The 22,659-nt window shown below is 59.5% G+C and overlaps 1 protein-coding gene across 1 annotated transcript; it reads left to right on the forward strand.

Moving 5' to 3' along the window:
* The first annotated feature begins 990 nt into the window (after window positions 1-990).
* Window positions 991-20,952, forward strand: FOXO6 (forkhead box O6). The gene is made up of 2 exons (XM_069478922.1): window positions 991-1,404; window positions 19,693-20,952. The coding sequence occupies exons 1-2, from the start codon at window positions 991-993 to the stop codon at window positions 20,950-20,952; spliced, it is 1,674 nt and encodes a 557-aa protein (XP_069335023.1).
* Window positions 20,953-22,659: the final 1,707 nt, after the last annotated feature.

Raw genomic sequence — 22,659 nt, forward strand, 5'->3', positions numbered from 1 at the left:
TTGCTGGAACGGAGACTTGGAAACGCCAAGGGTCTAAAAACAGAGGGCGGGGCGTTCCTCCCCGGAGTAGAAGGCGGGGCTAGCGCTCTGAGCCCCGCCCCATTTCCGTTGCCCCGGGAAACCCCGGGTTGTAACAATAACCCGTTGACGCGCTTCTGGGAGGGATCCTGTCGAGGCCGTGGGCGGGACAGCCCCGCCGCGGACCAATGGGAGCACTGGGGTCCCGCCCCCTGGCCCCCTCCCCGAGGGCCGAGCAGGGGGCGGGGTCGCGCCCGCCGCTCCTCCCCTGCTCCGTAGGCGGCGCTGTTGCGTGCAGGGGCTGCGGCTGGGTCGCCCGAGCTGGGAGCTCCGCGCTCCCACCCCCAGCCCGCGGGCGGGGCACTCGGGCAAGCCGAGGATTCCGCGGCCCGGGCGAGCACGCCCCGCCCCCTCCCTCGCCGGGCCCGCCCCCTCCCCGTCCCCCGCCCATCCCGAGGTGCAGCCGGCGCTGAGCGCGGCAGGCGCGGGAGCTGGCGCTGGAGCCGGAGCGGCGGCGGCGGCGGCATTCACGGGGCGGCGGCGGCGCGGGCTCCGGCACCGGCTCGGGCTCCGGCACCGGCTCGGGCTCCGGCATGGTGCAATCCAGCCTGGTCCCGGGAGAGCGGGGCCCGCGCGCAGGGCCGGCGCCCGGGGAGCAGCGGCAGCGGCGGTGGCGGCGGTGGTGGCTGCAGGCGCAGGCAGGCGGCAGGTGCTAGAAGAGGGGCTGGGCGAGGTGTGTGCCCGCTGGGCTCCCGGGCCGCCGCCCCCTCACTGCCCTGGTCTTTCCCTCCCTGCGTGCTCCCCAGCGCGTCCAGCCCCCTGCCTCCGCGTCCCGGCCCATGGCGCCCCGCGGTTGAGCCAGCGCCGCCAGGGACCCCTCCCGCGGGCCTCCCCGGGGCGTGCAGATCCCGGAGCCGCCCGCCCACCCCCCGCGGAGCCTCCCTCCCCTCCTCGCCGGAGCCGGGCGGGACCATGGCTGCGAAGCTGCGAGCGCATCAGGTGGACGTGGACCCGGACTTCGCGCCGCAGAGCCGGCCACGCTCGTGTACCTGGCCCCTGCCGCAGCCCGACTTGGCCGGCGACGAGGACGGAGCGCTGGGCGCAAGGGTGGCTGAGGGCGCCGAGGACTGCGGGCCGGAGCGCCGGGCTACGGCCCCAGCGATGGCCCCAGCGCCGCCGCTGGGCGCGGAGGTCGGACCGCTGCGGAAAGCGAAGAGCTCCCGGCGGAACGCGTGGGGGAACCTGTCCTACGCCGACCTCATCACCAAAGCCATCGAGAGCGCCCCGGACAAGCGGCTCACGCTCTCGCAGATCTACGACTGGATGGTCCGTTACGTGCCCTACTTCAAGGATAAAGGCGACAGCAACAGCTCGGCCGGCTGGAAGGTGGGGGCGTCTGGCTGGGGAGGGGGACTGGGGACGTCGACTGGGGCTTCCAGGGGCTGATAGGTGTGCCTGGGCTCTGGGCGGGCCATCGGGAAGGGGGCTCTTTGGCACCCCCAGGGGTCACGGAGTGTGCACCCAGGGCGTGGGGCCGGCCAGCAGACAGGCGGGGGCGTGCTGGGAGCAGCTGTGTGCGTGCTCCCTTGCGGGGAGGGACGCGGGGTGGGAGGTCTGGCGGGGTGACGAGGGACTGCCTCTTTGAAGCATCCCTGAGGAACATCTCCACCCGGTCCTTGGGGGCATAGCAGAGGAGCCCATTCTCAGGCATGGGCATTGGGGAGCCTTCCCTTCCTCCCCTGAGTTTGCTTTGTGTTACTCTTGTTTTACCCTTTCTGCAGGGCACCCTTCTTAAAGAGCTGGAATAATGACTTGGGGCCAGTGGCTGCTTTCCCTCCCAAATCTCTTCCACTGCCCTTCCTGGAGCTGTCCCCAGGGGGACGAGTGTGACCGTAGGCCCACAGTTCTTGTGGTGCCAGGAGTTCACCCTAGGGCGCCAGCCAGCCTAGGGTGGGAAACTTGGCAGGTGACCTGAGATCTGAGTTCTCCATGGGACAGCTGCTGACCCCCCTTACCTGGATTGGTATGGGGGGCACTGGTGATGACCCCTGCTGGTATGAGGGCAGGGTGTTGAGGGCTGGAGATCTGTCTTTGCCCACCCAGGCTGCCTGTCTTCTACTTCCCTGGCTTTCTGAGCCCAGATACATTTAGGGTTGGGGAGGGGCAGGGGTACCCCAGGAAGGCCTCAGTGCCAGCCAGTGGAAAGGGGGGAGCCATCTTGGGAGAGGACAGGGGCTTGATTGGATTGTGGCCTCCAGACCCACCTCTTCCCCTGGCCATCTTATTTGAGAATGGAGATAGCCTATGCCTTTGGGGGAGAGGAGGTTGGAGGGGGACCTGTGCCTAGGGGGTGAGTTGTCAAGCTTCCTATGGGAGAGGGGGCCTCTGTGAGGGAACATGCCTATATCAAGGGAAAGGACAGTGCCCTGTGGTGGCTGCAAGCAGGGTCAGAGGAAAGAGGTGTGCTAGTGGAGGAGGGGAGGCTTGTGGACAAGGGCAGCTCTACATGCCCAGGGGCAGTATTGTAGGGGCCGGGGTATCCTGACATGGGAGTCCTTGGCTCTCAGGCTTTGTGCTGGCAGCTTCTCTGCCTCTTTTGGGACACTATGGGGCTGGGACACAGGCTGGAGGAGTAGACCTGGGTCTCCTTTCCCATACCCTTGGGCTCAGTCCCCACCAGAACACTTTTTCCTACCAAGTGTGTCCTGCCCTTGGGCTTGGCTCCTACCTCCCTCCTTGCTCCCCATGCCCTGGCCCACCTTCTTCTCCTCCCTGTAGATGTATTCACTGTCCTCAAGGACACAGAGTTCAGGAAGTCTCCTCCACGAAGCCTTCCCTAACCCTTTTTAGCCAGTTGAGGACTTCCACTTCTCTGGCCCTCTCCATGCGTGATGGGTTTTAGTTGTTTGTGTCCTGTCTCATTTCCCCTTCCCAGCCCACCTTTGGAAGACAGTGGTAATGTCAGAGCCATTCTATGCCCACAGCACCCAGCATAGAGCCTGACACCAAGAAGCCACCAGTGCATGTCTAGTGGAGAAGTGAGGAAATGAGTGACTGGTGCAGAGGATGCTGAGGCAGGGGAGAGTAGGCCAGGAGGGCTTCCTGCAGGAGGTGTAGCTTCCCCTGGGCTTGATGGATTAGGGAGGATAGGGAAAGATGGGAAGAGGGGACATGAGGCTGGAAGTCAGGAGAGACCTGTAGTTCACTGAGGGTCTTGGGCCAAGCTCTGTGCCAGGCACCTTCACACATCTCCTCTCCTGCTCTCAGCAGTACCTGAGGGGGTTTTATTGTGACATTTGCAGATGAGGGCACTGAGGCCCAGAGTGGAAGACTCCTTGCCTAATATCACACAGTTAGTAGGTGGGAAAGCTGGACTCCAGCCCAGGTGTATCTCCCTCCAGGGCCACCCGGAGCCTCTGGAACAGTGTCCTGCTGGCATCTGGGGGTGGGAGGGAGACACTGATGGCATTTGAACAGGGGCAGGTATAAATCGTTTTTAGAATGTGGTTGAGAATGTGCTTGGAGATGATTTAGTCCCATGAGTTCATTTCTCAGGCTGTGAGACTGAGGCCCTGGAAGGGCGTAGGTCTCTTCTTGGGGTATCAGTGAGCAGCAGGCCCTGGATGAGGGCCCAGGTCTCCCGCCTGCTGATTGGATGCGGTTTCCACTGCACCACACTGCTGGGGACACACTGGTTCTCCCTGCGCTGGGCTCCCGATCCTGAGCTGGGGCATCGGAGAGGGAGCTTCAGTCTTGGGCTCCTGATTTAGGCCATGGCAGACACCACCCAGGCACTGGATGGGGCCTGCCCAATGCTGTCCCCTCAGTGGCTGGCCTCCTTCCATTGCACCCCCTGCACCCATCTCCCCAGGGAGCCTCCTTCCCCTCTCATTCCTAGAGCTTCCTGCCCCTGAGCCCCTTCCCTTTTCCCAGTCACTTCCTCCAGGGGCCTGGTGGAGGAGCCATCTCCAACTCCTAGCCAGTCTCAGGTTTCTGCAGGTACATCTCAGGTGCCAGGGCTGGGACCAGAGCCCATTGTTCCTTCCTCACTCCTCTCCCCTATGAAGGCGTTGCACTTGAATCAGGATGTACCTAACCCTGTTATATAGGGTGCAGGGACCAAGGGGGCAGGCATCAGACCTGCCTTCAGAATGCATCAGGGCTCAGCCAGTTCCACACCCAGCTCCTGTGCTTTGCAGACAGGAAAGGCTGGGGCTGGGGACAGGGGTATGGAAAAGGTGAGTTAGATCCCCTGGGGAGCCAGGAAGGTCCTCACAGAGGAGGTGGCACTTGATCTGGCCTGCCTTCACTGGGGAGGGGAGAATTTGGGAGATGGTCTTCCAGGGGGTGTTGACTGCATACCAAAGGCAGGGAGGTGGAATTGTGCATGTTTGATTTGGGTGTGCCAGGCTGGAAGCAAAGGCTCCAGGCATGGCAGGGAGGTGGCATGGGAAAGGTGGAGTGGGCCAGATCAGGAAGGGCTGATGAGGAGGTAATTGAGTGGTACTAAGGACAGGAATTGGAGGAGACAAGACCAGCAGCAGGCTCAGGACACCCAACCAGGCTGAGGTCTAAAGAAAGGCTGGGTTCAGTGCTGGGACCCCCCCCCCCCCACCACCACCACCAAAGGAGCTGGTTGTGTTTCCCTCCAGGACTGGGACCTAGGCTTAGACAGGAGGTCCCTCTCCCTCTGCAGTGTCCCAAAACTGTAGCTGTCAGGGTAGAGCCTCCCATTTCCTCTCAGATGCTCCAGTCCCACTTTTCCTTAGCCCTGTACTCCTCCGGGACGCCTTCCAGGCTGCTGGGAGTCCTGGTGCTCCTTCGCTTAGCTCCCCTGGAGTTGTTCTGCCTGCTATTGTGTTTCCTGGCTGCCAGCTCCATTGGGAGCTCCCAGCCCAGGCCTGGGCGCCTCCCATTCCTGTCCCCAGGCCTGGTGGGAAGGAGCGCAGTGGATGGGGACTTCCCTTCTCTCTCAGGCGCTGGGGCAGCCTGGCTGTGGAGGGGTGGTGCTACCCCTATCTGGCCCAGGCCCTGGCCCAGTAAGTTCCAGGTGGGGTGGGGGCCCGAAGGGAGAGACTAATCTGAGGGGCCAGGAGCAGGGTCCTGCTACAACGCTGGACCGTGGTTGTGAGTGTAGGCCACCCCTCTTCCTCTCCCCTCCAGCCGGCTCCAGCAGGGCTCCCTCCTCCTCCATTGTCCTCCGGGGATCCCCAGCCCCGAGGGCTGGTGGGGGTGTGGGAGGAGGCGGTGTGAGCCCCGGTTGGGGGGTGTCCTCACCCCCCTCTCAGCACGAGCGGGGGGCTGGCAGCTGCCCGCCTCCTGGGCACGAGCCCGTGCCAGCCGCTCCTGGCACAGTTGCTGGCACGCCCGGCAGACTCCCACGGCCACCTGCTCACACCCACCCACGAGCGCTGGCGCGCTGCGGGCCCTTCCGGCTTCCCGGGCCTCCCGGCGCCCCTCCCCCGCCGCCGTGCCCCGGCACCCCCACCCCGTGCTCAGCTCCCCGCGGACCCCCTCGCTCCCCACCGCCCCACGGCCGCCCCCCTCCCCGCGCAACTTGGGGAGCTCGGGAGGCGGGGCCGCTGAGAAGGACCCTGGGGTAGCCGCGCCGCGGGAGAGGGGGACGGGAGGCAGACAGACAGACCGACAGACAGGGTGAGGGCCCCGCCTGCCACCTGGCGCCGCTCCAGCGGGACGATGGCGGGCAGCGCCGTGCCAGGCGGTAATTGCAGACAGACTAATTTAAAGAGATGAGACGGTTATTTTTAACTCGCGTTAAGGTAATGAACGGCGCGGGGGGTTTTCGGGTTCGAAAGTTCAGCGCCCCCAGCCCCCACTTTCTGTGGGTCAGGGCCCCCTCTGCACGCGGGGGGCTCCTGGCCTCTGGACTGACTAGAAATAAGAGGGAGGTTGGGGAACAGGAGAGGCCCTGCCAGAGGACAGGAGGGGGCGGAAAGAGGGCTGGGACAGAGGCGCCCACCAGCTGAGAACATGTCCCATCAAATCCTCACCACTACCCTCCCAGGTGGGTTAGCACCCCTGTTGTCCAGGTGGGGAAGTGACTTGCCCTGAGGTCACACACCTGGGAAGTGGCAGATCTGGGAGTCAGACCCTCTTCTGACCCCTAAACTCAAGCTTTCCTGTGCCATAGGGTAGGATTGGGGTGGGGTGGGGGCTGGCCAGAAGGGCTTGGGTTTGAACTTTGGAAGGGTTAGGGGCTTGTTCCTTGCAGCCCTCTTTCTTTGAGTGGCAGCTGGTGATGCATCCATGCGGGATCCTGGGGGCTGTGGAAGGCTGCCTGTCTGTGTCTTGTGAGGGTTGAGGCTGGTGGCAGACTGCCTATGTAGCCGTGAGCCTCTGGGAGGTGTGTGCATCAGCTGTAGCAGGGGGGCCCCCTCCTCACCTCAGTTTCCCTTACATTGCAGCTGACTCACTTAGACCCCTTCCCTACTGCAGCTTGCCTCCCAGGTGAGTGCCTGGGGAGCAGGACAGGGTGGGGCTGGGACTGCCTACGCATTGCTGCCCACTCCCTCCACCTCCAAATTAGACTTCAGGTCTCAGAAAAGGTGGAGGGTCATGGAGCCCAATACCCTAGCCCTGCTTCCTCCCCAGCTGAAGCTCTTCTGCTCCACTCCTAGCACTCCCACTGATGAGAACTCACAACCTCTTGGACCACCCGTTCTGTTGCTAGACAAGTCTTAAAGCTGTTAGGACTTCCTTCCTTCCTTTTCCCCAGCAGTCGCCCATCCTCCTGGAGAATCACTCAGGATGTCCTAGTTCAGCCCTTTGAGTCAGCTGTGGAGTCAAGGGTAGGTGTCGGGGTGGACAGAACACCTGTGTGTGAACTAGAGCAAAGCTCTCTCCCCTTCTGGTCTTTAATATTCTCACCTGTGTCCAAAGGGCTTTAATTTGGTCTCAGGGCTTTTCGGTGGTGTGACTTATAAACCTTCTGGTTCTAGGAGCCATGAGGGGTTCATTGGACAGCAGGCACTTAGTACTGAGAGGTCTTCTCATAGGTGGACACGTTTGAGTACAGGTGTGGATGCACTTGAACTTGGGGCTCCTGCTTAGAGATGCCTACCCTGCCTGTGGCAGTACCCAGGTGGCAAACATTTTCTGGGCACAATGAAGGGAGTGTTCATGGCAGTCCCAGCTGGCCCCCAGAGCAGGCAGATGGGGGGGTTCAAGGTGTTGGGTGGGCATAGCTCATGCTCTGGGGCCCGGGTAGGGTGCTCAGGGGGACAGCTGGATCTGGAGCGCCCCCCTTCTCCTGGCACCCTGGTTACCATGGAAACCAACTCCTGTTTGGGAGGGTTTGGCTGTTTGCTGTCTCTCCCCACCCCCCAACCCATATGTGGAGGTGGGAGGGGGGCCAGGTGGCGTGTGGGGGAGGGGCCTCCCACACCCTCCCCCCAGGGCCTCCCTCCTTGCAGAGAGGAGCCTTTCTGGTCTCTTAGTGGGGTGCCTCTTGTGGAAAGGGGAATGAGAATTGAGAGAATGAATGTCTGGGTGCTAGGCTGTCAGTTGGGCACTTCACATAAATTCTCTCATTTCATCCTCCCCGAGTGAGTCTTGCCACGAGTCTTGCCACGTACGCATTAATAGCCCCGTTTTGCAGTTGAGGAAATGGAGGCCCAGAAAGGTGAAGTCACTTGGCCAAGGCAGAGCCTAGATTTAGATGCAGACCTGTCATCTCTACCACGTTTGTCCATCTCTCAGTGCCAGTGCTGTCTCAGCCCCACACGCCAGCCCGCCCGCCCTCCTGCCCCAAGGCTCTCTTTTGTTCCAGAACCTCCCCCCCACCCAGGCTCCCCAGTTCTCATGGGAGCCAGCCAAGCCCAAACTTCTCTGTTTGGAGCCCTGGGCCCTCAGCTGGCCTTGCCCATGCCCTGCCCTCTTTCCCACTTTCCCTGCCTCCTCTGATCTCAGGCCACCCACACATTGCCACCTTTACACCTGACGCCAGAGTTCTCAACCCACACCCCTGCCATCGTCACATGCTCACCAGGCAGCTACCGACTTTCCTTGACTGATCCCTCAGGACACCCCTCAGAAACTAGGTGGAGGGCTTGGGTGGTTTGAACAAAGACCCACCGTCCAGGTGCTTCTGGAACCCAATATGTCTCCTTGAGAATTCCTGCCTTAAATCCTTAGCTCAGAAGCCTGGCTGATGATCAGAATCACCTAGAAGCTTTTGGACAGCACAGGTTTCCAGTCCCTGTCTCAGACCCTCCATATCAGGGTCAGCAGGTAGGCTCTGGAATCTGTATTTATCAGGTGTGTCTCGTGACAGGTCATTCTGAACCAATGCCTTAGATGGTGGCTTCCTGGCTTCCTGCTTGTCCCCCTTCCCCTCTTCCCAGAGTGGACCAGCTTCTCTCCATGCAGGCTGCCCAGGTTAGGCCACTCCTCTCCTCCTCACTCCTTTGGGGTCCTCCTGAGATTAGAACCCCATGCAGTCAGCTACATGGGACTGAGCCCCCCACCCCCACCTTAGGATTCACGCAGTATAGGATGCAGAATGGAACCACAGCCGGGGCTGATGTGCTTTGCAACTGAGAGCCTTTGGTTGCAGAAAGGAGGGAAGGGCTGCCCTGGGCTCCTAGAGCCCCTTGGCATGGGGACAGAGGGCCAAGGGTGGCCCCTGGGGGCAAGGCCAGTGCCTGTGTGGTTATAAATACTCAGGAAGCCTCTCTGGAGCTGGAATGGCGAGGAAACTGAAAGTCACAGGAAACTGAAAGTCACAGCCACCCCTCTCAGCTCCCCATCTGCTGTCCAGCCCAGTGCTGTTCGATCCAGTCCTGGGGCCTTACTATGACATTCCAGCCACCCTCCCATCTTCTGACCCTTGCTTTAACCACACTGAACTATTCCAGCTCAGGATTCAACCTTCCATGTGCCATTCATACATTCTTTCATTTAATTTCACAGCAACCCTGTGAAGCCAGTGTTGTCGTATCCCCATTTTGCAGGTGAGGAAACAAGAATGAGAGAAATAAGAGGCTTGAGCAGTGTCCCACTGTACGTGGCACAAATGAACCTCTCCCAGGCTAACTCCGCCCTAGCCCAGTGCTCTGGCCAGGCCATTCCAGGCTGACCTTCCTCCCCTCTGCCCGCCACCCCTCTCCCCAGTCTTCCCTCTGCTATCCCTTGGAGTTTGGCCCTCAGGTTTCTAGCCTGGGGAGTGGCCCTGGGGCCCCTGGCCCCCTTTTCCAGACAGACAGCTCCCTGAGCACAGGGGCAGACCAGCTGGATGTCCCCCTGATTTGCAGGCGCCAGGGCTGACAGCAGCTCCCTCCGTCCACTGTAATCCAGGGCTACATACCATGCAGTACTGCTCAGAGGGGAACTGGACTCGCTCCCTGACCTTGAGGTCCCAGTCTGCAGGTCAAACTGAGGAGATAAGATGAGGACACTGATTCTGATTCAAGATAAAAACTGCTCAGGTTCATGATGGAAGGTCAGATAATGAGCCGGTGGGTGTTTGGAGGTGGGGGCGGGGAAACCGACAAAGGAAGTCAAACCTTCAGTACTCTTTGGGGAGCTCCTCAGGGTCTGACTGTGCTGGCCACAGCCCAGCTGAGGCTAGGGATGCCAGTGAGTAGCCTTGAATGGCAAGCCCAGGAGCTGGCACTCTGGGCCATGGGGGTGGGAATGGCATGGGCAGAAAGATCACTCAAGGGTAGTGTGGAGAGACTGGCTCAAGCACCCAATGTGGCCTTGGTACTGGAGTCCAGAGGAGAAGTCGAGTCTGAGATAGGGTGGAGGCTGAGAGAGTGCAAGATGCCAGGCGTGAGGCCATGTGCAGCTCCCTTTGGTGCTTTGAGAATCTCTCAGCTGTCTGGTTAAGAGCCTTGGAGACAAACAAGGGAGGGAAGATCTTAGCTCTGCTTGCTTACCCTCTGTGTAGCCTTGGGCAACTGAGCCTTAGTTTCCTCCTCTACAAAATGGGATAGTAAGTCTATGCCTAAACTTTGTTGTGAGAAATCATCACTGCTATTCATTGCTCTGGGAAAGGAAAGGAACCACCACCCTGCTGTGTAGGGTAGAGTTCCCTAGGCCCTGTCCCCCTGGAGACATTGAATTCTGTGTGTGCTTGTGCATGTGCGTGTGTGGGTGTGGTGTGTGTGTGTGTGCACGTACACACTGGAAGGGGGGGGGCCTTCCCCTAAGGCCTCCTTTTCCTGTCCGTGAGCCCTAGGTATCAGATATTCAGGATGTCCAAGCTCCCTCCTTCCCCTAGTTTGACCCACTGGCCTCCAGAGCCTTTCCCATGGCCCTGGGAGGCAAGCAGGGCAGGTTTCAGGCCTCCCATTTTCACAGATAAAGGAAATAATTTGCTCAAGGTCCCCCTTGAACCCAGAGTTGCCTACCCCAGGACATTGGCCCCTCTTCTGGCAGGCTCTGTGACCTTGGGCACGGCCTTTCCCTCTCTGGGTCTGTGTTCCCCTCCCCCAACACTCTGGGGAGCTGCAGGCCTCCTCCTCCTCCTCCCTCCTGTCTCCTCCCTCTGTCCTCAGCTGGCCTCCTCCTCCTCCTCCTCTTGTAACCTGAGCTGGGGCTCTGGGGGAAGGGGCTTGCCCTCTGCCAGAGGCACCTGCCAGCTGAGCAGATGTGCGGGGATGGAGGCCCTGGGAGGGGATTGAGGGCTCTTAGCCCTGCAAGGCTGGGGCTTGGCTCAGCACACCCAACCCCGGCCTCTGGCCTCTGGCCCTAGGGCTTACCCTGAGCACTTGTTCATTTTTCTGCGGACATTCTCAGCACTCCAACATGTCCTACAAGGACCCCTTAGTTTCCAGGAGAAGACAGATGGCAGATGAGGGCTGGTGCCCCCAGCTGGGTGGGCTGCCCTAGGCTCTGGGAGCCCCTTGGCATGGGGACAGAGGGCCAAGGGCGGCCCCTGGGGGCAAGGCCGGTGTCTGTGCGGGTGGCCGTGCCCCTGGGAGAGCAGATGGTTCTCTTGGCACTGTGCCCACTCCTCCTTTTTCTCCCCCAGGAGCCAGCCTGCAGGGCTGGGGCACAGCTGCTGGGCCCTCCCCAGAGCTGGCCCAGGGCAGGGCTGGGTGAGGTCACTGCAGCTGCTCCTAGGGCCTGGGGCAGGGGAATGGGAGGTGCTGCCTGCAGAAGGAAGGACGGGGCTCAGACTGAGAGGAGAGACAGGGAGAGGTCTCAGTGGCTTTGCATTTAGGGATTCTGTTTAATCCTGAATGAGAGGGGAAAGGGTCTGTGAAGGGGCTGCTGAGCCAGTGTGGACAGCCTTCCCCGCCCCTACCTCAGGCTCCCCCCACCCCCCAGCTTCTGCCTGGCCTCTGCTCCTTTCTGGAGGTGCCTCAGGGCAGGAGGAAGAGCAAGGGCCCTGGGTGCAAACTCCTGCACTCCCACTTATGCTGTGCGACTTTGGGCAAGTCACTTTGTCTCTTGGAGCCTGTTTCTCATCTATAAAATGGGGATAATAAACCAACTTGAGTTATTACAAAGACTTATTGAGGTGATAATTATTGAGTGGCAGCACAGTGCGTGGCACATGGTAAGTGTTCGGGAAATGGTAGTCCTTCCCTCCTTACTTTGCTGAATTCTCCCAAGGAGGCAGGAAGCACTGAGGAAGGTGGGTGGGTGGTGGAGGCAGCAGGAGCTGCAGGGCAAACTAGAAGGGAGGAGACTCAGGCAGGACCCTGGTAGGGGCTGGGCAAGGCTTGGAGCTGTGGCCTGAGATTTTGCTGAACAGAAACTGCACAGAAATGCCAGTCCTGAGCGTTCGTGGCTGCCAAGGGCTCCATCGTATCCGCAGACTTCCCGTGAGCCAAGGATTGCCCCGCCAAGTTCAAGTAGGGAGGCAGACTCGTACAGGGTCTCACTCTGGTTTGCAGTTAGATCTCTGCAGTAGCATGGACGTGAGAGCATCTCTTTTTGGCGGGTTCGCAGAGGGGACTAGGAAGGTGCCATAGAGGTGGCCTTGACGGAGGAGCAGGAACTGGTGGAGCAGTGAGAAGGGCAAGGGTAAAGGGAGCAGAGTGTACAAAGAGACAGAAATGTGGACATCCGGGGTGGCTGGAGGCCCATGTGGGCCTAAGGGGATGGGAGTGATGAGGCTGGAGGGCTGTTGAGTGTCAGTCTGGAGTTGGACCCAAGCCCGTGGGTGACAAGGAGCCACGGGCGTTTGAGTAGGGGTGAGCTTGGACTTCTGTTGGTGGTTTGTTTGCTGTCCAGGTGTGTGGGCTCTGCTTTCTTAGGGTGGAGGTCTGGGAGAGCAGGGGCAGCGCAGGGGCGGGCAGAGAGCCTGACCCTTGACCTCATGCCTTGATTTGGACATTTGGTTCCTCCTGGGCCCCTGGCTGCCCACTTCTGTTCCACTGTTGATCCTGAGCCCACTCACTTGCAGACATCTGTGGCCTTATGCCCCCAACCTGCCCTTCTCCACTGCAGTCCCTAGTGCCAAGGATTCACACATGGCCTCAGACTCCTGAGGTCATCTAGTTACTTCTTCTGCCAGGACTGAGAACCCTAGCTTCACCCCGGGTGGCAGGGCAAGTGACCCTTGGGGAGTCTGTGGCTCTGTTTGACACAGGTGTGTGTTCCTGGGCCAGGCTGGGGCCCCAGGGTGGGGTGGGGGCATGGGTGGGATGGGGGTGGCTCCTGGGGCTTTGAGACAGGGAAGGGATGGGATTCTTGATATGTGGGATCTCAGCCAGGTCTCATCTCTCCCTGTGGATGTTGGGGTTGTTACCCCCTTTACCAGGAGGCCAGGGTCACTTGGATGAAGTTGGGATTCCAACCCCTGCCTTTGACCTTTCTTTATGTAGGAAGGGAGGGAAAGAGGGAGAGAGGCAATGGGAGTCATGCAGAGGATTAGAGCTCTCAGTACAGCCACACAGGTGGTCTCTGCTCGGGGGAGGCACTAAAGGGAGGGGCTCGGCTGGGCCTTTGACTGTGATGGAACCTGGAGAGGCAGCCACTTCTGACCTTGGGCTTGGGCTTGGGCTTGGGCTTGGCTGGGCAGACAAGACCCAGGACTGAACTCCGAGGATCCTGGAAGTCCCCAGGTACAGGGTTGGTGGTAGATGGCTGCATAAGGCTTGGGTGTGCTGTATCAGGTGACATCCAGGAGAGTTTGGGCTTGAGAGCCAAGGCAGGGATGGCCACTGGGGTGAACAGCAGAGCAGGGTGTCCCCTGCCACATTGAGGGTAGGAGTGGGAAGAGCCCTTGCTTTGGAATCCAACAGCCCTGAGACCCAAACCTGGCTCCATGATTTCACAGCTTCGTGGCCTCAAGAAACATTTAACCCACCTGAGCCTCAGTTCCTCCCCTTTAAAATAGCAATTCCCACTCCCAGGATGGTTATCAGGATGAAAAGAACCTAGCCTACGTCTGGCACGTAGCAGGTGGTGCCCTTCTCCTGCCTCAGTGGTGTGTGAGGCCTGGCTTGTGCCAGCTCACGAGAACTGATCATGCACACTTCTTCCCAATTCTGCACTCAGTGACGTCCTGCTGGCAGCTTAAAAGTGGCTACGATAGGAGTATTCATACCACAGAAATCAGCAAAAGCTACAAATCACATCAGGTGGGTTTTTTACCTCCTGGAGAGCTGGTTGTCAAACATTTATCAACACACCACTGAGCGTGCCCCCGAAGGGTAACCTCCCCCAGCCCCGCTGCCCAGGATCACAAAGTCAGAAAATGGCACAGAGAACATGTCCCAGGAGGGATAAAACAGGAGGTAGGGCAATAGTGGAGCTCTGGCTATGCCAAGCAGCCTGGAAGTCAAAGTCCATGGGCCCTTCTGGGCCTGGGGGGTTGGATGTAGTTATAGCACCAGGCAGCCCTTGTAGGCAGGGGACAGCAAATAGTGGGACCTCTCTTCTCTCCACACTCCTCCCTTGCCCCCAGAGATCCAGCAGGAGAAGTAAGATTGGATGAGGTTGAGCTGTCAGAGAATGAAGCTGTGTGTTGGAAGGAGAAATGAGGTTGTACTGGAAGATAAACGAGGTTGTACTGTCAGGGAATGAGGTGGTACTTGGAGGCAAGGTGAGGCTGCATTATTAGATAAATGAGGTTGTACTGTCAGAGGATGAAGTGTACTTGTAGGAGAGATGACGTCTTGCTGGATCAGTCGGGTTGCGCCGTCGGAGAACACAGCCACACCACAGGAGGAAGGAAAGCGTCCGACTTAGAGGATAAATGAGGGTGTCCTGCTGGATAAATGAGGGGGCCCGTCAGGTGAATGGAGTGCTGTTAGCAAATGAGGTTGTACTTGCTGGATAAATGGGACTGGTGTGCTGGATAAATGGGGTTGTGCTGTCAGATGAATGCATTACTGCTCGTGGACGAAGGGTATCCTGGGAATAGATGAGGGTGTCCTGCTGGATAGATGAGCTGCCGCCACCAAATGGATCAGACCCTGTCCATGGGGGAGGCACCATCAGCAAGGACGAGGTTATTCTGTTCCCACTGGGACTCCGGGAGCATCTCCTGGCCCAGATGGTACAGGCTAGGGGGACCTTGGTGTGCGCAAGCCCGGGGTTCTCCAAGTCTCTCTGGGCAGCGGGGTGGGGGATGGGGAGGGCAGCTGTACCGTTCACCCTGGGAGTCCCCCTTCATCTCTTGGGGCAGCCCTCAGCCCTCTCTGCGGTTCCTTCTGCGGCTCATACTGTTCCTGACTTTGTCCACCCCACAGCTCGTTTCTCACTCTCTCCTACGTTTCCTCTCCATTCAATTTGGAAAAGCCCCTGTGCGTGCCAGCCCCTGCCCAGTCTCATTTAATTCTCCCTACGATACAGTATCACTCCCTGTTACACACGTGTACTTTCTCTATCATTTATTCGACAAACATTTAGGTGCCCAGTATGTACCAAACACCTGGGGTACAGTTTTAAAAAATGGACATGAATCACTCATGAAGCTTATATTTTAATATAAGGGAAACAAGACCAATAAAAAATTAAAACAGAGGATAAATACATTATGTATTCATTTAGAAAGTGATAATTGCTTTAGAAAAATTGTAGAGCAGGTTCCGGGGGCAAAGAAATGCCAGGGAAGAGGAGCAATTTTTAAGAGGGGTCAGAATGGGGCCTGTTGCAAAAGGTGAGCTCTGAACAAAGATTTGAAGGAGCTCAGAGATCTCTGTGGGCACCGGGGGAAGGTGGGACCATGTCTGGCGGGCTGGAGGAGCAGGGGGGAGTGATGGAGCAGGGCGCCTGAGAGGTCACGGAGGGTCATGAGGGCCATGGCAAGGCCTTTGCTCCTTACTCTGAATGAGATGGAGGGCACTGGAGAGATCCGGGTGGGACTGGACATGATCCCAGTTATTTAAAGGGTCACTCCAACCACTCGTGGAGTGCTGCAGGGAAGTGAGGGTGGAAGCAGGAATTGGATCTCCAAAGCATCTTGCTCCAGGGTGGCACTGCCCATGGGTGATGGAGCTGAAACTGGAATCCGGATCCGGCACCAGAGCCCATGCACTTTGCCCTGTGCCAGCCTCCTCTCCCTGGTGGGTGAAGCTTGGGGGACTGGTCTCCCTGGCCCAGGTTCTGAGGGAGAATGGGGTTGGGGGTGTGGGGTAACACCCATTCTTTCCTTCTGCCCCCAGATGGTCTCCCTGGGCCCCCAAATCAGGGAGGTCCTATCTCTCTTAGGAACATGCTCTGGGCCTGGATGTAGGTGTGGGGCCCCAGAAGCCAGGCCCAGCTCTGGGCACCAGGGGAGCCCGGGCATGCCGGGGCTGTGGCTGTGGTGGTGGGTTGCTAGGCGACTCCAAGAGGGAGCCCTGGTTACTGCTGCCTGGCAGAGGCATCTCCCTCCTCTGCCTCCCTCACCTCCTCCATGGCCTCTGGCCTCCCAGGAGGCCTTGCAGATGAGCCAGAGCTGCGATCAGCACTTGCCCCTGGATCTTGGCACGGAGCTGGGATTGGTACCAGGTGGCTGGCCCCTGAGGAGCCAGACTGGGCTGCAGGGCCTGGGCTTCTCTCATGGGGCCCGGCCCTGGTGCACACCTGGTACAGAGCCCAGCTCAGCAGTCAGGGGCCTAGATCCTTGCCCAGCTGTGCACCCCCTCCCCAGGGGGCCCTGGGTAAGGCACAGCAGCCCTCTACACCTCCACTACCCTATCCAAGGGCCTCATTTTCTGTGAGGGAGGGTGCTGAGTGGGCAGGGCTCCAGGTACTCCCACTCCCACCCGTTGGGAGTTTTGCATTAGATTCCATTTATGAAAACAGTTCCACTACTTTAAGAAAAAAGTCTGAAAACCTCTAGAGTGGGTGATTCCAGTAATTTTCAGTGTCAAACTGAAAAGGTCCCCAGAGTACAACTTGCCCATCTCCTCAGTTTACGTTTTGAGAAACTGAGGCCAGGACCTCTCCCTTTACCTAGATCAGGCTTGGTGAGTGGGAAGGCCTAGGCCACATCCCTGCTCTGCCACCAGGTCCTGGGTGATCTTGGGCAAGTCCTTTGTTCTCCCTGGGTTGGACCAGCCATGGTTTCAGGCCGGGGCTTGAGCTCCTGGGGGTACCTGGCTGGATAGGGGACAGAGGGGGGAAGGACACAAACCTTCATAGGCCTGCAGCATGTCTTGGTGGTAATCTAAAACATTTTTATGTTTATGGAGTGAATGTGGATTATGAAGTACATGCAGAATTTTCTTTTTTTTTTTTTTTTTTTTTTGAGACAGAGTCTCACTCTGTTGCCCAGGCTAGAGTGCCGTGGCGTCAGCCTAGCTCACAGCAACCTCAACCTCCTGAGCTCAAGGGATCCTCCTGTCTCAGCCTCCCGAGTAGCTGGGACTACAGGCATGCGCCACCATGTCCGGCTAATTTTTTCTATATATATTTTTAGCTGTCCATATAATTTCTTTCTATCTTTAGTAGAGATGGGGTCTCGCTCTTGCTCAGGCTGGTCTCGAACTCCTGAGCTCAAACGATCCGCCCACCTCGGCCTCCCAGAGTGCTAGGATTACAGGCGTGAGCCACCGCGCCCGGCCCAGAATTTTCTTGAATTCTGAAAAGGAAGCATAAGGCTTGTAGGAAATTTTGACCTTTCATCATGCCCCCAGCCTCCCCGTGCTACCAGCTTCTAGGGACAGTTTACATGGAAAGCTTGGGGAACACTGGAACACTGGCTTTCTAAGATTCTTTGGGAATTCTCTGAGCTGTTTCCCTCTCCCATGGTGCAATGTGATGTCCTTTAGACTCAGAGTAAGACCACCCTGAAATCAGTACCTGGCTCTGCTCCTAACAAGTTGTGTGACCTTGGTAAGTCACTTAACGACTCTGAGCCTCACTCTCCTCATCTTGAGACATAAAGACTGTGTGAGACAAAGAACTTAGCGTGCCCAGGGATGAATGGGCAGGTATTGGCAAGGGCTGGCACCTGGTGATGGCCTTCCTGCGTCCCCCCAGCTCTGAACTAGGCTGGCACATTGATAGAGGAGTGGCCTGCTGGCCTCTAGCTGGAGAACTGGGGAGGTGGGAGGTGGAGCCTCTGGTAAGCCAGACAGTCCTATGGGGGAGAACTGAGGCCTTGGAGGATCCTCAACACAGGTGTGGGGGAGGGGCTGGGGAGCCAGGTGCAGGGGCGGGAACAGGGAAGGGAGTGTCTACTTGAGGGAGCATCACTCCCTGGGGGTCCAGCTCCCCTCCTCTCAGGGCCCCAGGAGAAACCAGGCAGGGCAAGGCTGGCAAGCTCCAGCTGTTGCCACCCAAGGCAAGAAAGTGCCAGAGACAGTGAGCATGGGACCCTGAAGCCTCAGTACTGGGAACTGGAGGTAAGGGGTGGGAGGGGACGCTGGGCAACAGGAAGGCCCCCTCCTCCTGGAGACTGGTGGGGAGGAGGCGGGAGGGACAGTTCTCACAGAGCAGTGGCTGTGAGTGTGCTCCGGCAGATTAGCAGGTTAAGAGCAGGTCCACGAGCTGGGCAGGGCTGGAGTGGTACCTGGCACCGTTGCCTAGCTGTGGGGCCATGGGCAAGTTTCAGCATGCCTCTGGGGCTCTGCTCCCTGCTCTATGGAACAGGATAACGCCAGCTTCCCAGAGTTGTTGCTGCCCAGCACAGCTGCACTCGGGGCCTGATATTCAGGAGATGGACTCAGAGCAGATCTGTTGGGTGATCTAGGAGGTGAGGTCTTCTGGCCAAAGTGAGGGAGGTAACCAACATTTATGATTACCTGGTGTGTTCACCAAACACTTATTCTCACACATTATCTCACGTAAGGATCTTACAGCTTTAAGACGTGGTTACTGAATGTAGCCCATTTTGAAGAAGCCCACAGAGATTTGAGTAAACAGCCCACGGTCACACAGCATCCTGCCCAGCCCTCTGATACCCAAGCCTGTGCTGTTTCCACAGCAGTGCCTGAGCCAGGAGGTTGAGACCACCAGGTGGGAGGCCCCAGGGGTGGGGCTCTGCAGGCCCAGCAGAAGTTCTGCCCCAGGTTCCTGCGGGCAGCCAGGCCAGTGGAGCTGTGGACTGTGTGCCTTCCTCTGTGCTCAGGACAGGCCTGGCAAAAGCAGGCAGTGACATGAGGAGCGCTGGAGACTGGCAAAGCAGAAATTAAGAGGAGGAAATGTACAGAGGTGGCAAAGGTGACACCCAGGGAAGTACTGAAGGCAGCAGAAAGGGCTGCGTAGCCATGGACAAGCCACTTCGCCTCTCTGAGCCTAGGTCTTCTTGTGTGTAGATGGGGATTATGCCACCTACTTTGTGGGGGTTTGTGAAGGCTCCACCAGGAAGGGGCTTTGAGGGCAGGCAGGTAGGTCAGGAGGGGTCGGTGGGCTGTAGCCCAAAGGGCAGGCTGCAGAGCTGAGCTGGCCTGAAGGCAGACACTGAGCAGGGCTGGGGTTCGAGGTCTCTGTGGCCAAAGGTTGTCCTTTGAGGGACTTGATGGGATCCAAGGCCTCTGTGGAATTCACAGGAGCTCAGACGAGTTGGGGGGAAATCTCTGAAAAGTCTCAGGCATATACCCACCTTGGAGACCCCCCAGCCTATTCTGCTTTCCCTGGCCAGGCCCTCCCAGCAAAGGGTTAACAGTCTTCTCTACCTGCAGTTGCATTTTAAAGACACGAAATTAAAGCAGGTAATTTATTCTCCCCACACACGAAAGAGCAATTAGTTCTAAACAGGGCTTAATCAGTCACCGCGAGATTGATTTCTGGAGCCCTGGGTTTTCGGGCTCCTGGCGCCATGCCAGGCCGGGGAGGGAGGGGGGCGGACAAATGAGCCGCGGCGGCATGAGCCCTTACATAATCTGCTGGGGGACCCTGGCAGCCTGGCTAGCCCCGCCTGGGGCTTGGCTGAGTTGGAGAGAAGAGGTGCCCCCGCAGGTTCGGAGAAGTCCTCAGGGTTGGCCATACCCCTAGGAAAAGGCTAGGCCCAAGGCTCAAGCCTCGCCCTCTGGGCAGTGTCTGTGTGTGTGTGTGGGGGGGGGGGGGCGGTGCGGTTCTGGGGTAGAGGGTGGGTACTCTAGGTTTGTCCAACCTGGTACTTACACCTGCCCCCCCTTCTCCCAACCCTCTTACCCCATCCACCCTTCCATCCTCCCTATGTCCTTCCCTCCCCCTCTGGCTCTTCTCCATTCTGTTCTCCTCTCGTTTCTTCTATTTTCTTCCCCTCCTCGTACCATCACGGCCCCCTCTTTCCCCATGGCCTCCTCAATTCCCATTCCCCGCCCTTGTCTCTGCCCACAGAACTCCATCCGACACAACCTGTCGCTGCACACGCGTTTCATCCGTGTGCAGAACGAAGGCACAGGCAAGAGTTCGTGGTGGATGCTGAACCCGGAGGGCGGAAAGACGGGCAAGACCCCGCGGCGCAGGGCCGTGTCCATGGACAACGGGGCCAAGTTCCTGCGCATCAAGGGCAAGGCAAGCAAGAAGAAGCAGCTGCAAGCACCCGAGCGCAGCCCAGACGACAGCCCTCCGGGCGCGCCTGCCCCAGGGCCGGTGCCCGCTGCGGCCAAATGGGCCGCCAGCCCCGCCTCGCACGCCAGCGATGACTACGAGGCGTGGGCCGACTTCCGCGGCGGCGGGAGACCTATGCTCGGGGAGGCGGCCGAACTGGAGGACGACGAGGCCCTGGAGGCCCTGGCGCCGTCATCGCCGCTCATGTACCCGAGCCCCGCAAGCGCACTGTCGCCGGTCCTGGGCGCGCGCTGTCCCGGGGAGCTGCCCCGCCTGGCCGAGCTGGGAGGCCCGCTGGGGCTGCACGGCGGCGGCGCGGGGCTGCCGGAGGCCCTGCTGGACGGCGCGCAGGACGCGTACGGGCCGCGGGCCCGCGCCGGGACGCCGGCCTACTTTGGCGGCTGCAAGGGCGGCGGCTACGGCGGGGGCGGGGGCTTCGGGCCGCCTGCGCTGGGCGCGCTGCGCCGCCTGCCCATGCAGACCATCCAGGAGAACAAGCAGGCCAGCTTCGCGCCGGCCGCTGCGCCCTTCCGCCACGGGGCGCTGCCCGCGCTGCTGCCGCCGCCGCCCGCGCCCAGGCCCGGCCCGGTGCTGGGCCCGCCAGGGGAGCTGGTGCTGGCGGGCGCGTCGGCCGCCTACCCCGGCAAGGGGGCAGCCCCGTACGCGCCGCCCGCGCCCTCGCGCAGTGCCTTAGCCCACCCCATCAGCCTTATGACGCTGCCCGGCGAGGCGGGTGCCGCGGGCCTGGCACCGCCCGGCCACACTGCCGCCTTCGGGGGCCCTCCTGGCGGCCTCCTGCTGGACGCGCTGCCGGGGCCGTACGCGGCCGCCGCCGCCGGGCCGCTGGGTGCTGCGCCCGACCGCTTCCCGGCCGACCTGGACCTCGACATGTTCAGCGGGAGCCTCGAGTGCGACGTCGAGTCCATCATCCTCAATGACTTCATGGACAGCGACGAAATGGACTTCAACTTCGACTCGGCCCTGCCTCCGCCGCCTCCTGGCCTGGCTGGGGCCCCGCCCCCCAACCAGAGCTGGGTGCCGGGCTGAGGGCCGCCTCCCGCGCCCCGGGTGTCCCCGTCCCGTCCCCAAGGGGCCTGTCTTCCCATCCTGAACCCCGGGTCCCCATCCCCGATTCTAGCTTCCCAGGAGGCAGCCCCAGCCCTGCTAAAGACCTCAGAAGTTGACCGCTGAGGGAAATGGGAGGGAGGGGCCGGGGCATCCCACCATTCCTGCCCAAACTCCTGCGACCCGCTCCCCTCCTCCTGGGGCAGGGAGCCTGGGAGCAGAGGCTGAATTCTGGGCTGGGTAGGAGTGGGGAGGAGCGAGGTGGGACGCCTGGTGTGGACGCTGGCTGGGGAAGCCAACTAGGAAATGGGCCATGGGGGGGAGGGGGCGTTTCCGGGTCTTCAGTTTCCTTTGAGGAGCCCTGGCTGTGACTCCTCCCCACCCCCAACTGCGATCTGATTCCCAATTGACACACTTTCCCACCGGTCTTAGCCTCACTCGCCCAATGCCAGCAACCCTCTTATTGGCCATACCCTCCCCCACGGTTCAGCCCCTCCCTCCCATCCCTGCCGGCCCTAGCCTCTCCCCTCCCCCGTGGGAGTCAGTCCTTTCCAACCCTCCTACTTCCAAGTACTGGTCTCAGCCTCTCCTGCGGGCCTCAGCCCCAGATCCGCCCCCAAGCCGTCACCCCTTTCCCCGCGACAGTCCTGGCCCCTCTCCCATATTTATAAGTGTCCGGTCGGGGCGGGCGGTGGGCGCGGCGTCCCCGGCGCGTATCGTAGGCAGTGTACCGTGGCCGTGCCGTCAGCGTGTGCGTGTGCGTGTGTGCCGTGTCGAGGCCGTGTAGAGTGCATTGTACAGCATATTTTCATGAATAAAATTGTTTTAAATATTTCCCGCGCCTTGGGCTAGCAGGAGGGGGGCTGTGGCGGAGGATAATTGGCAGGGATCTTGGGGAGGTGGGGAGTCCCTGCGCTTGAGCCGCTATTGAAGCTTTGTGTCTGGGCACGTGTCAGCATTCGCTCAGGCTTGTCTGCTCAGCACACATTGGTTAAGCGCCTACTGAGTTCCGGACGCTGGAGATGTGCCTTGTGGAGCTCTGCACCTGTTTCTGTGAACATGTGCATGCAGGAAGTTTTGGGCCTGGGGAAATTCTGTCCTGAATAAGCCTCAGAGATTGGGAGAAAGGATGCAAATATTTATTGAGAACTTGTTAGTGCCAGACCCTGTATTGGGCACAATATTTTGTTCCCATTGTGCAGATGAGAAAACAAGGTCAGAGAGGGAAAGTGACATCCGTGGAGATGGTGGAAGGAGGAGGCTTTGAGGTGCACAGACTGCTATTGGTATCTATCCCCTGCAGTCTACCTGCTGTGCAACCACGGGCAAGTTTTCAGCCTCTGTGGCTTTGTTTTCCTGGTCTACACCATAGCATGGTAGCACCTATCTCATGGATTTCTTGTGAGGGGTAAATGAGAAAAGGTATGTAAAGTGCTCAGCACAGGTCCTACTCATTCATTCATTCAAGGAAGATTTAGTGAGGACCTACCTGTTATGTGCCAGTCCTTATACCAAGCATTGGGGCTGCCCCAGGCACAGTCTCTGCCCTTAAGGCACTTGGAGGTTTATTGGGGGCAAGGATGAGTCCACATGAGATTATAGATCAGAGCTGTGATGAGTGGAGAAGCCAGGCTGCCATTGTGGGAATGAATGATGGGGCAGCACTCATCCTAGACTTGAGAAGTCAGG

Source organism: Eulemur rufifrons, chromosome 8 (assembly GCF_041146395.1).
Source record: "Eulemur rufifrons isolate Redbay chromosome 8, OSU_ERuf_1, whole genome shotgun sequence".
Classification (NCBI taxonomy): Eukaryota; Metazoa; Chordata; class Mammalia; order Primates; family Lemuridae; genus Eulemur; species Eulemur rufifrons.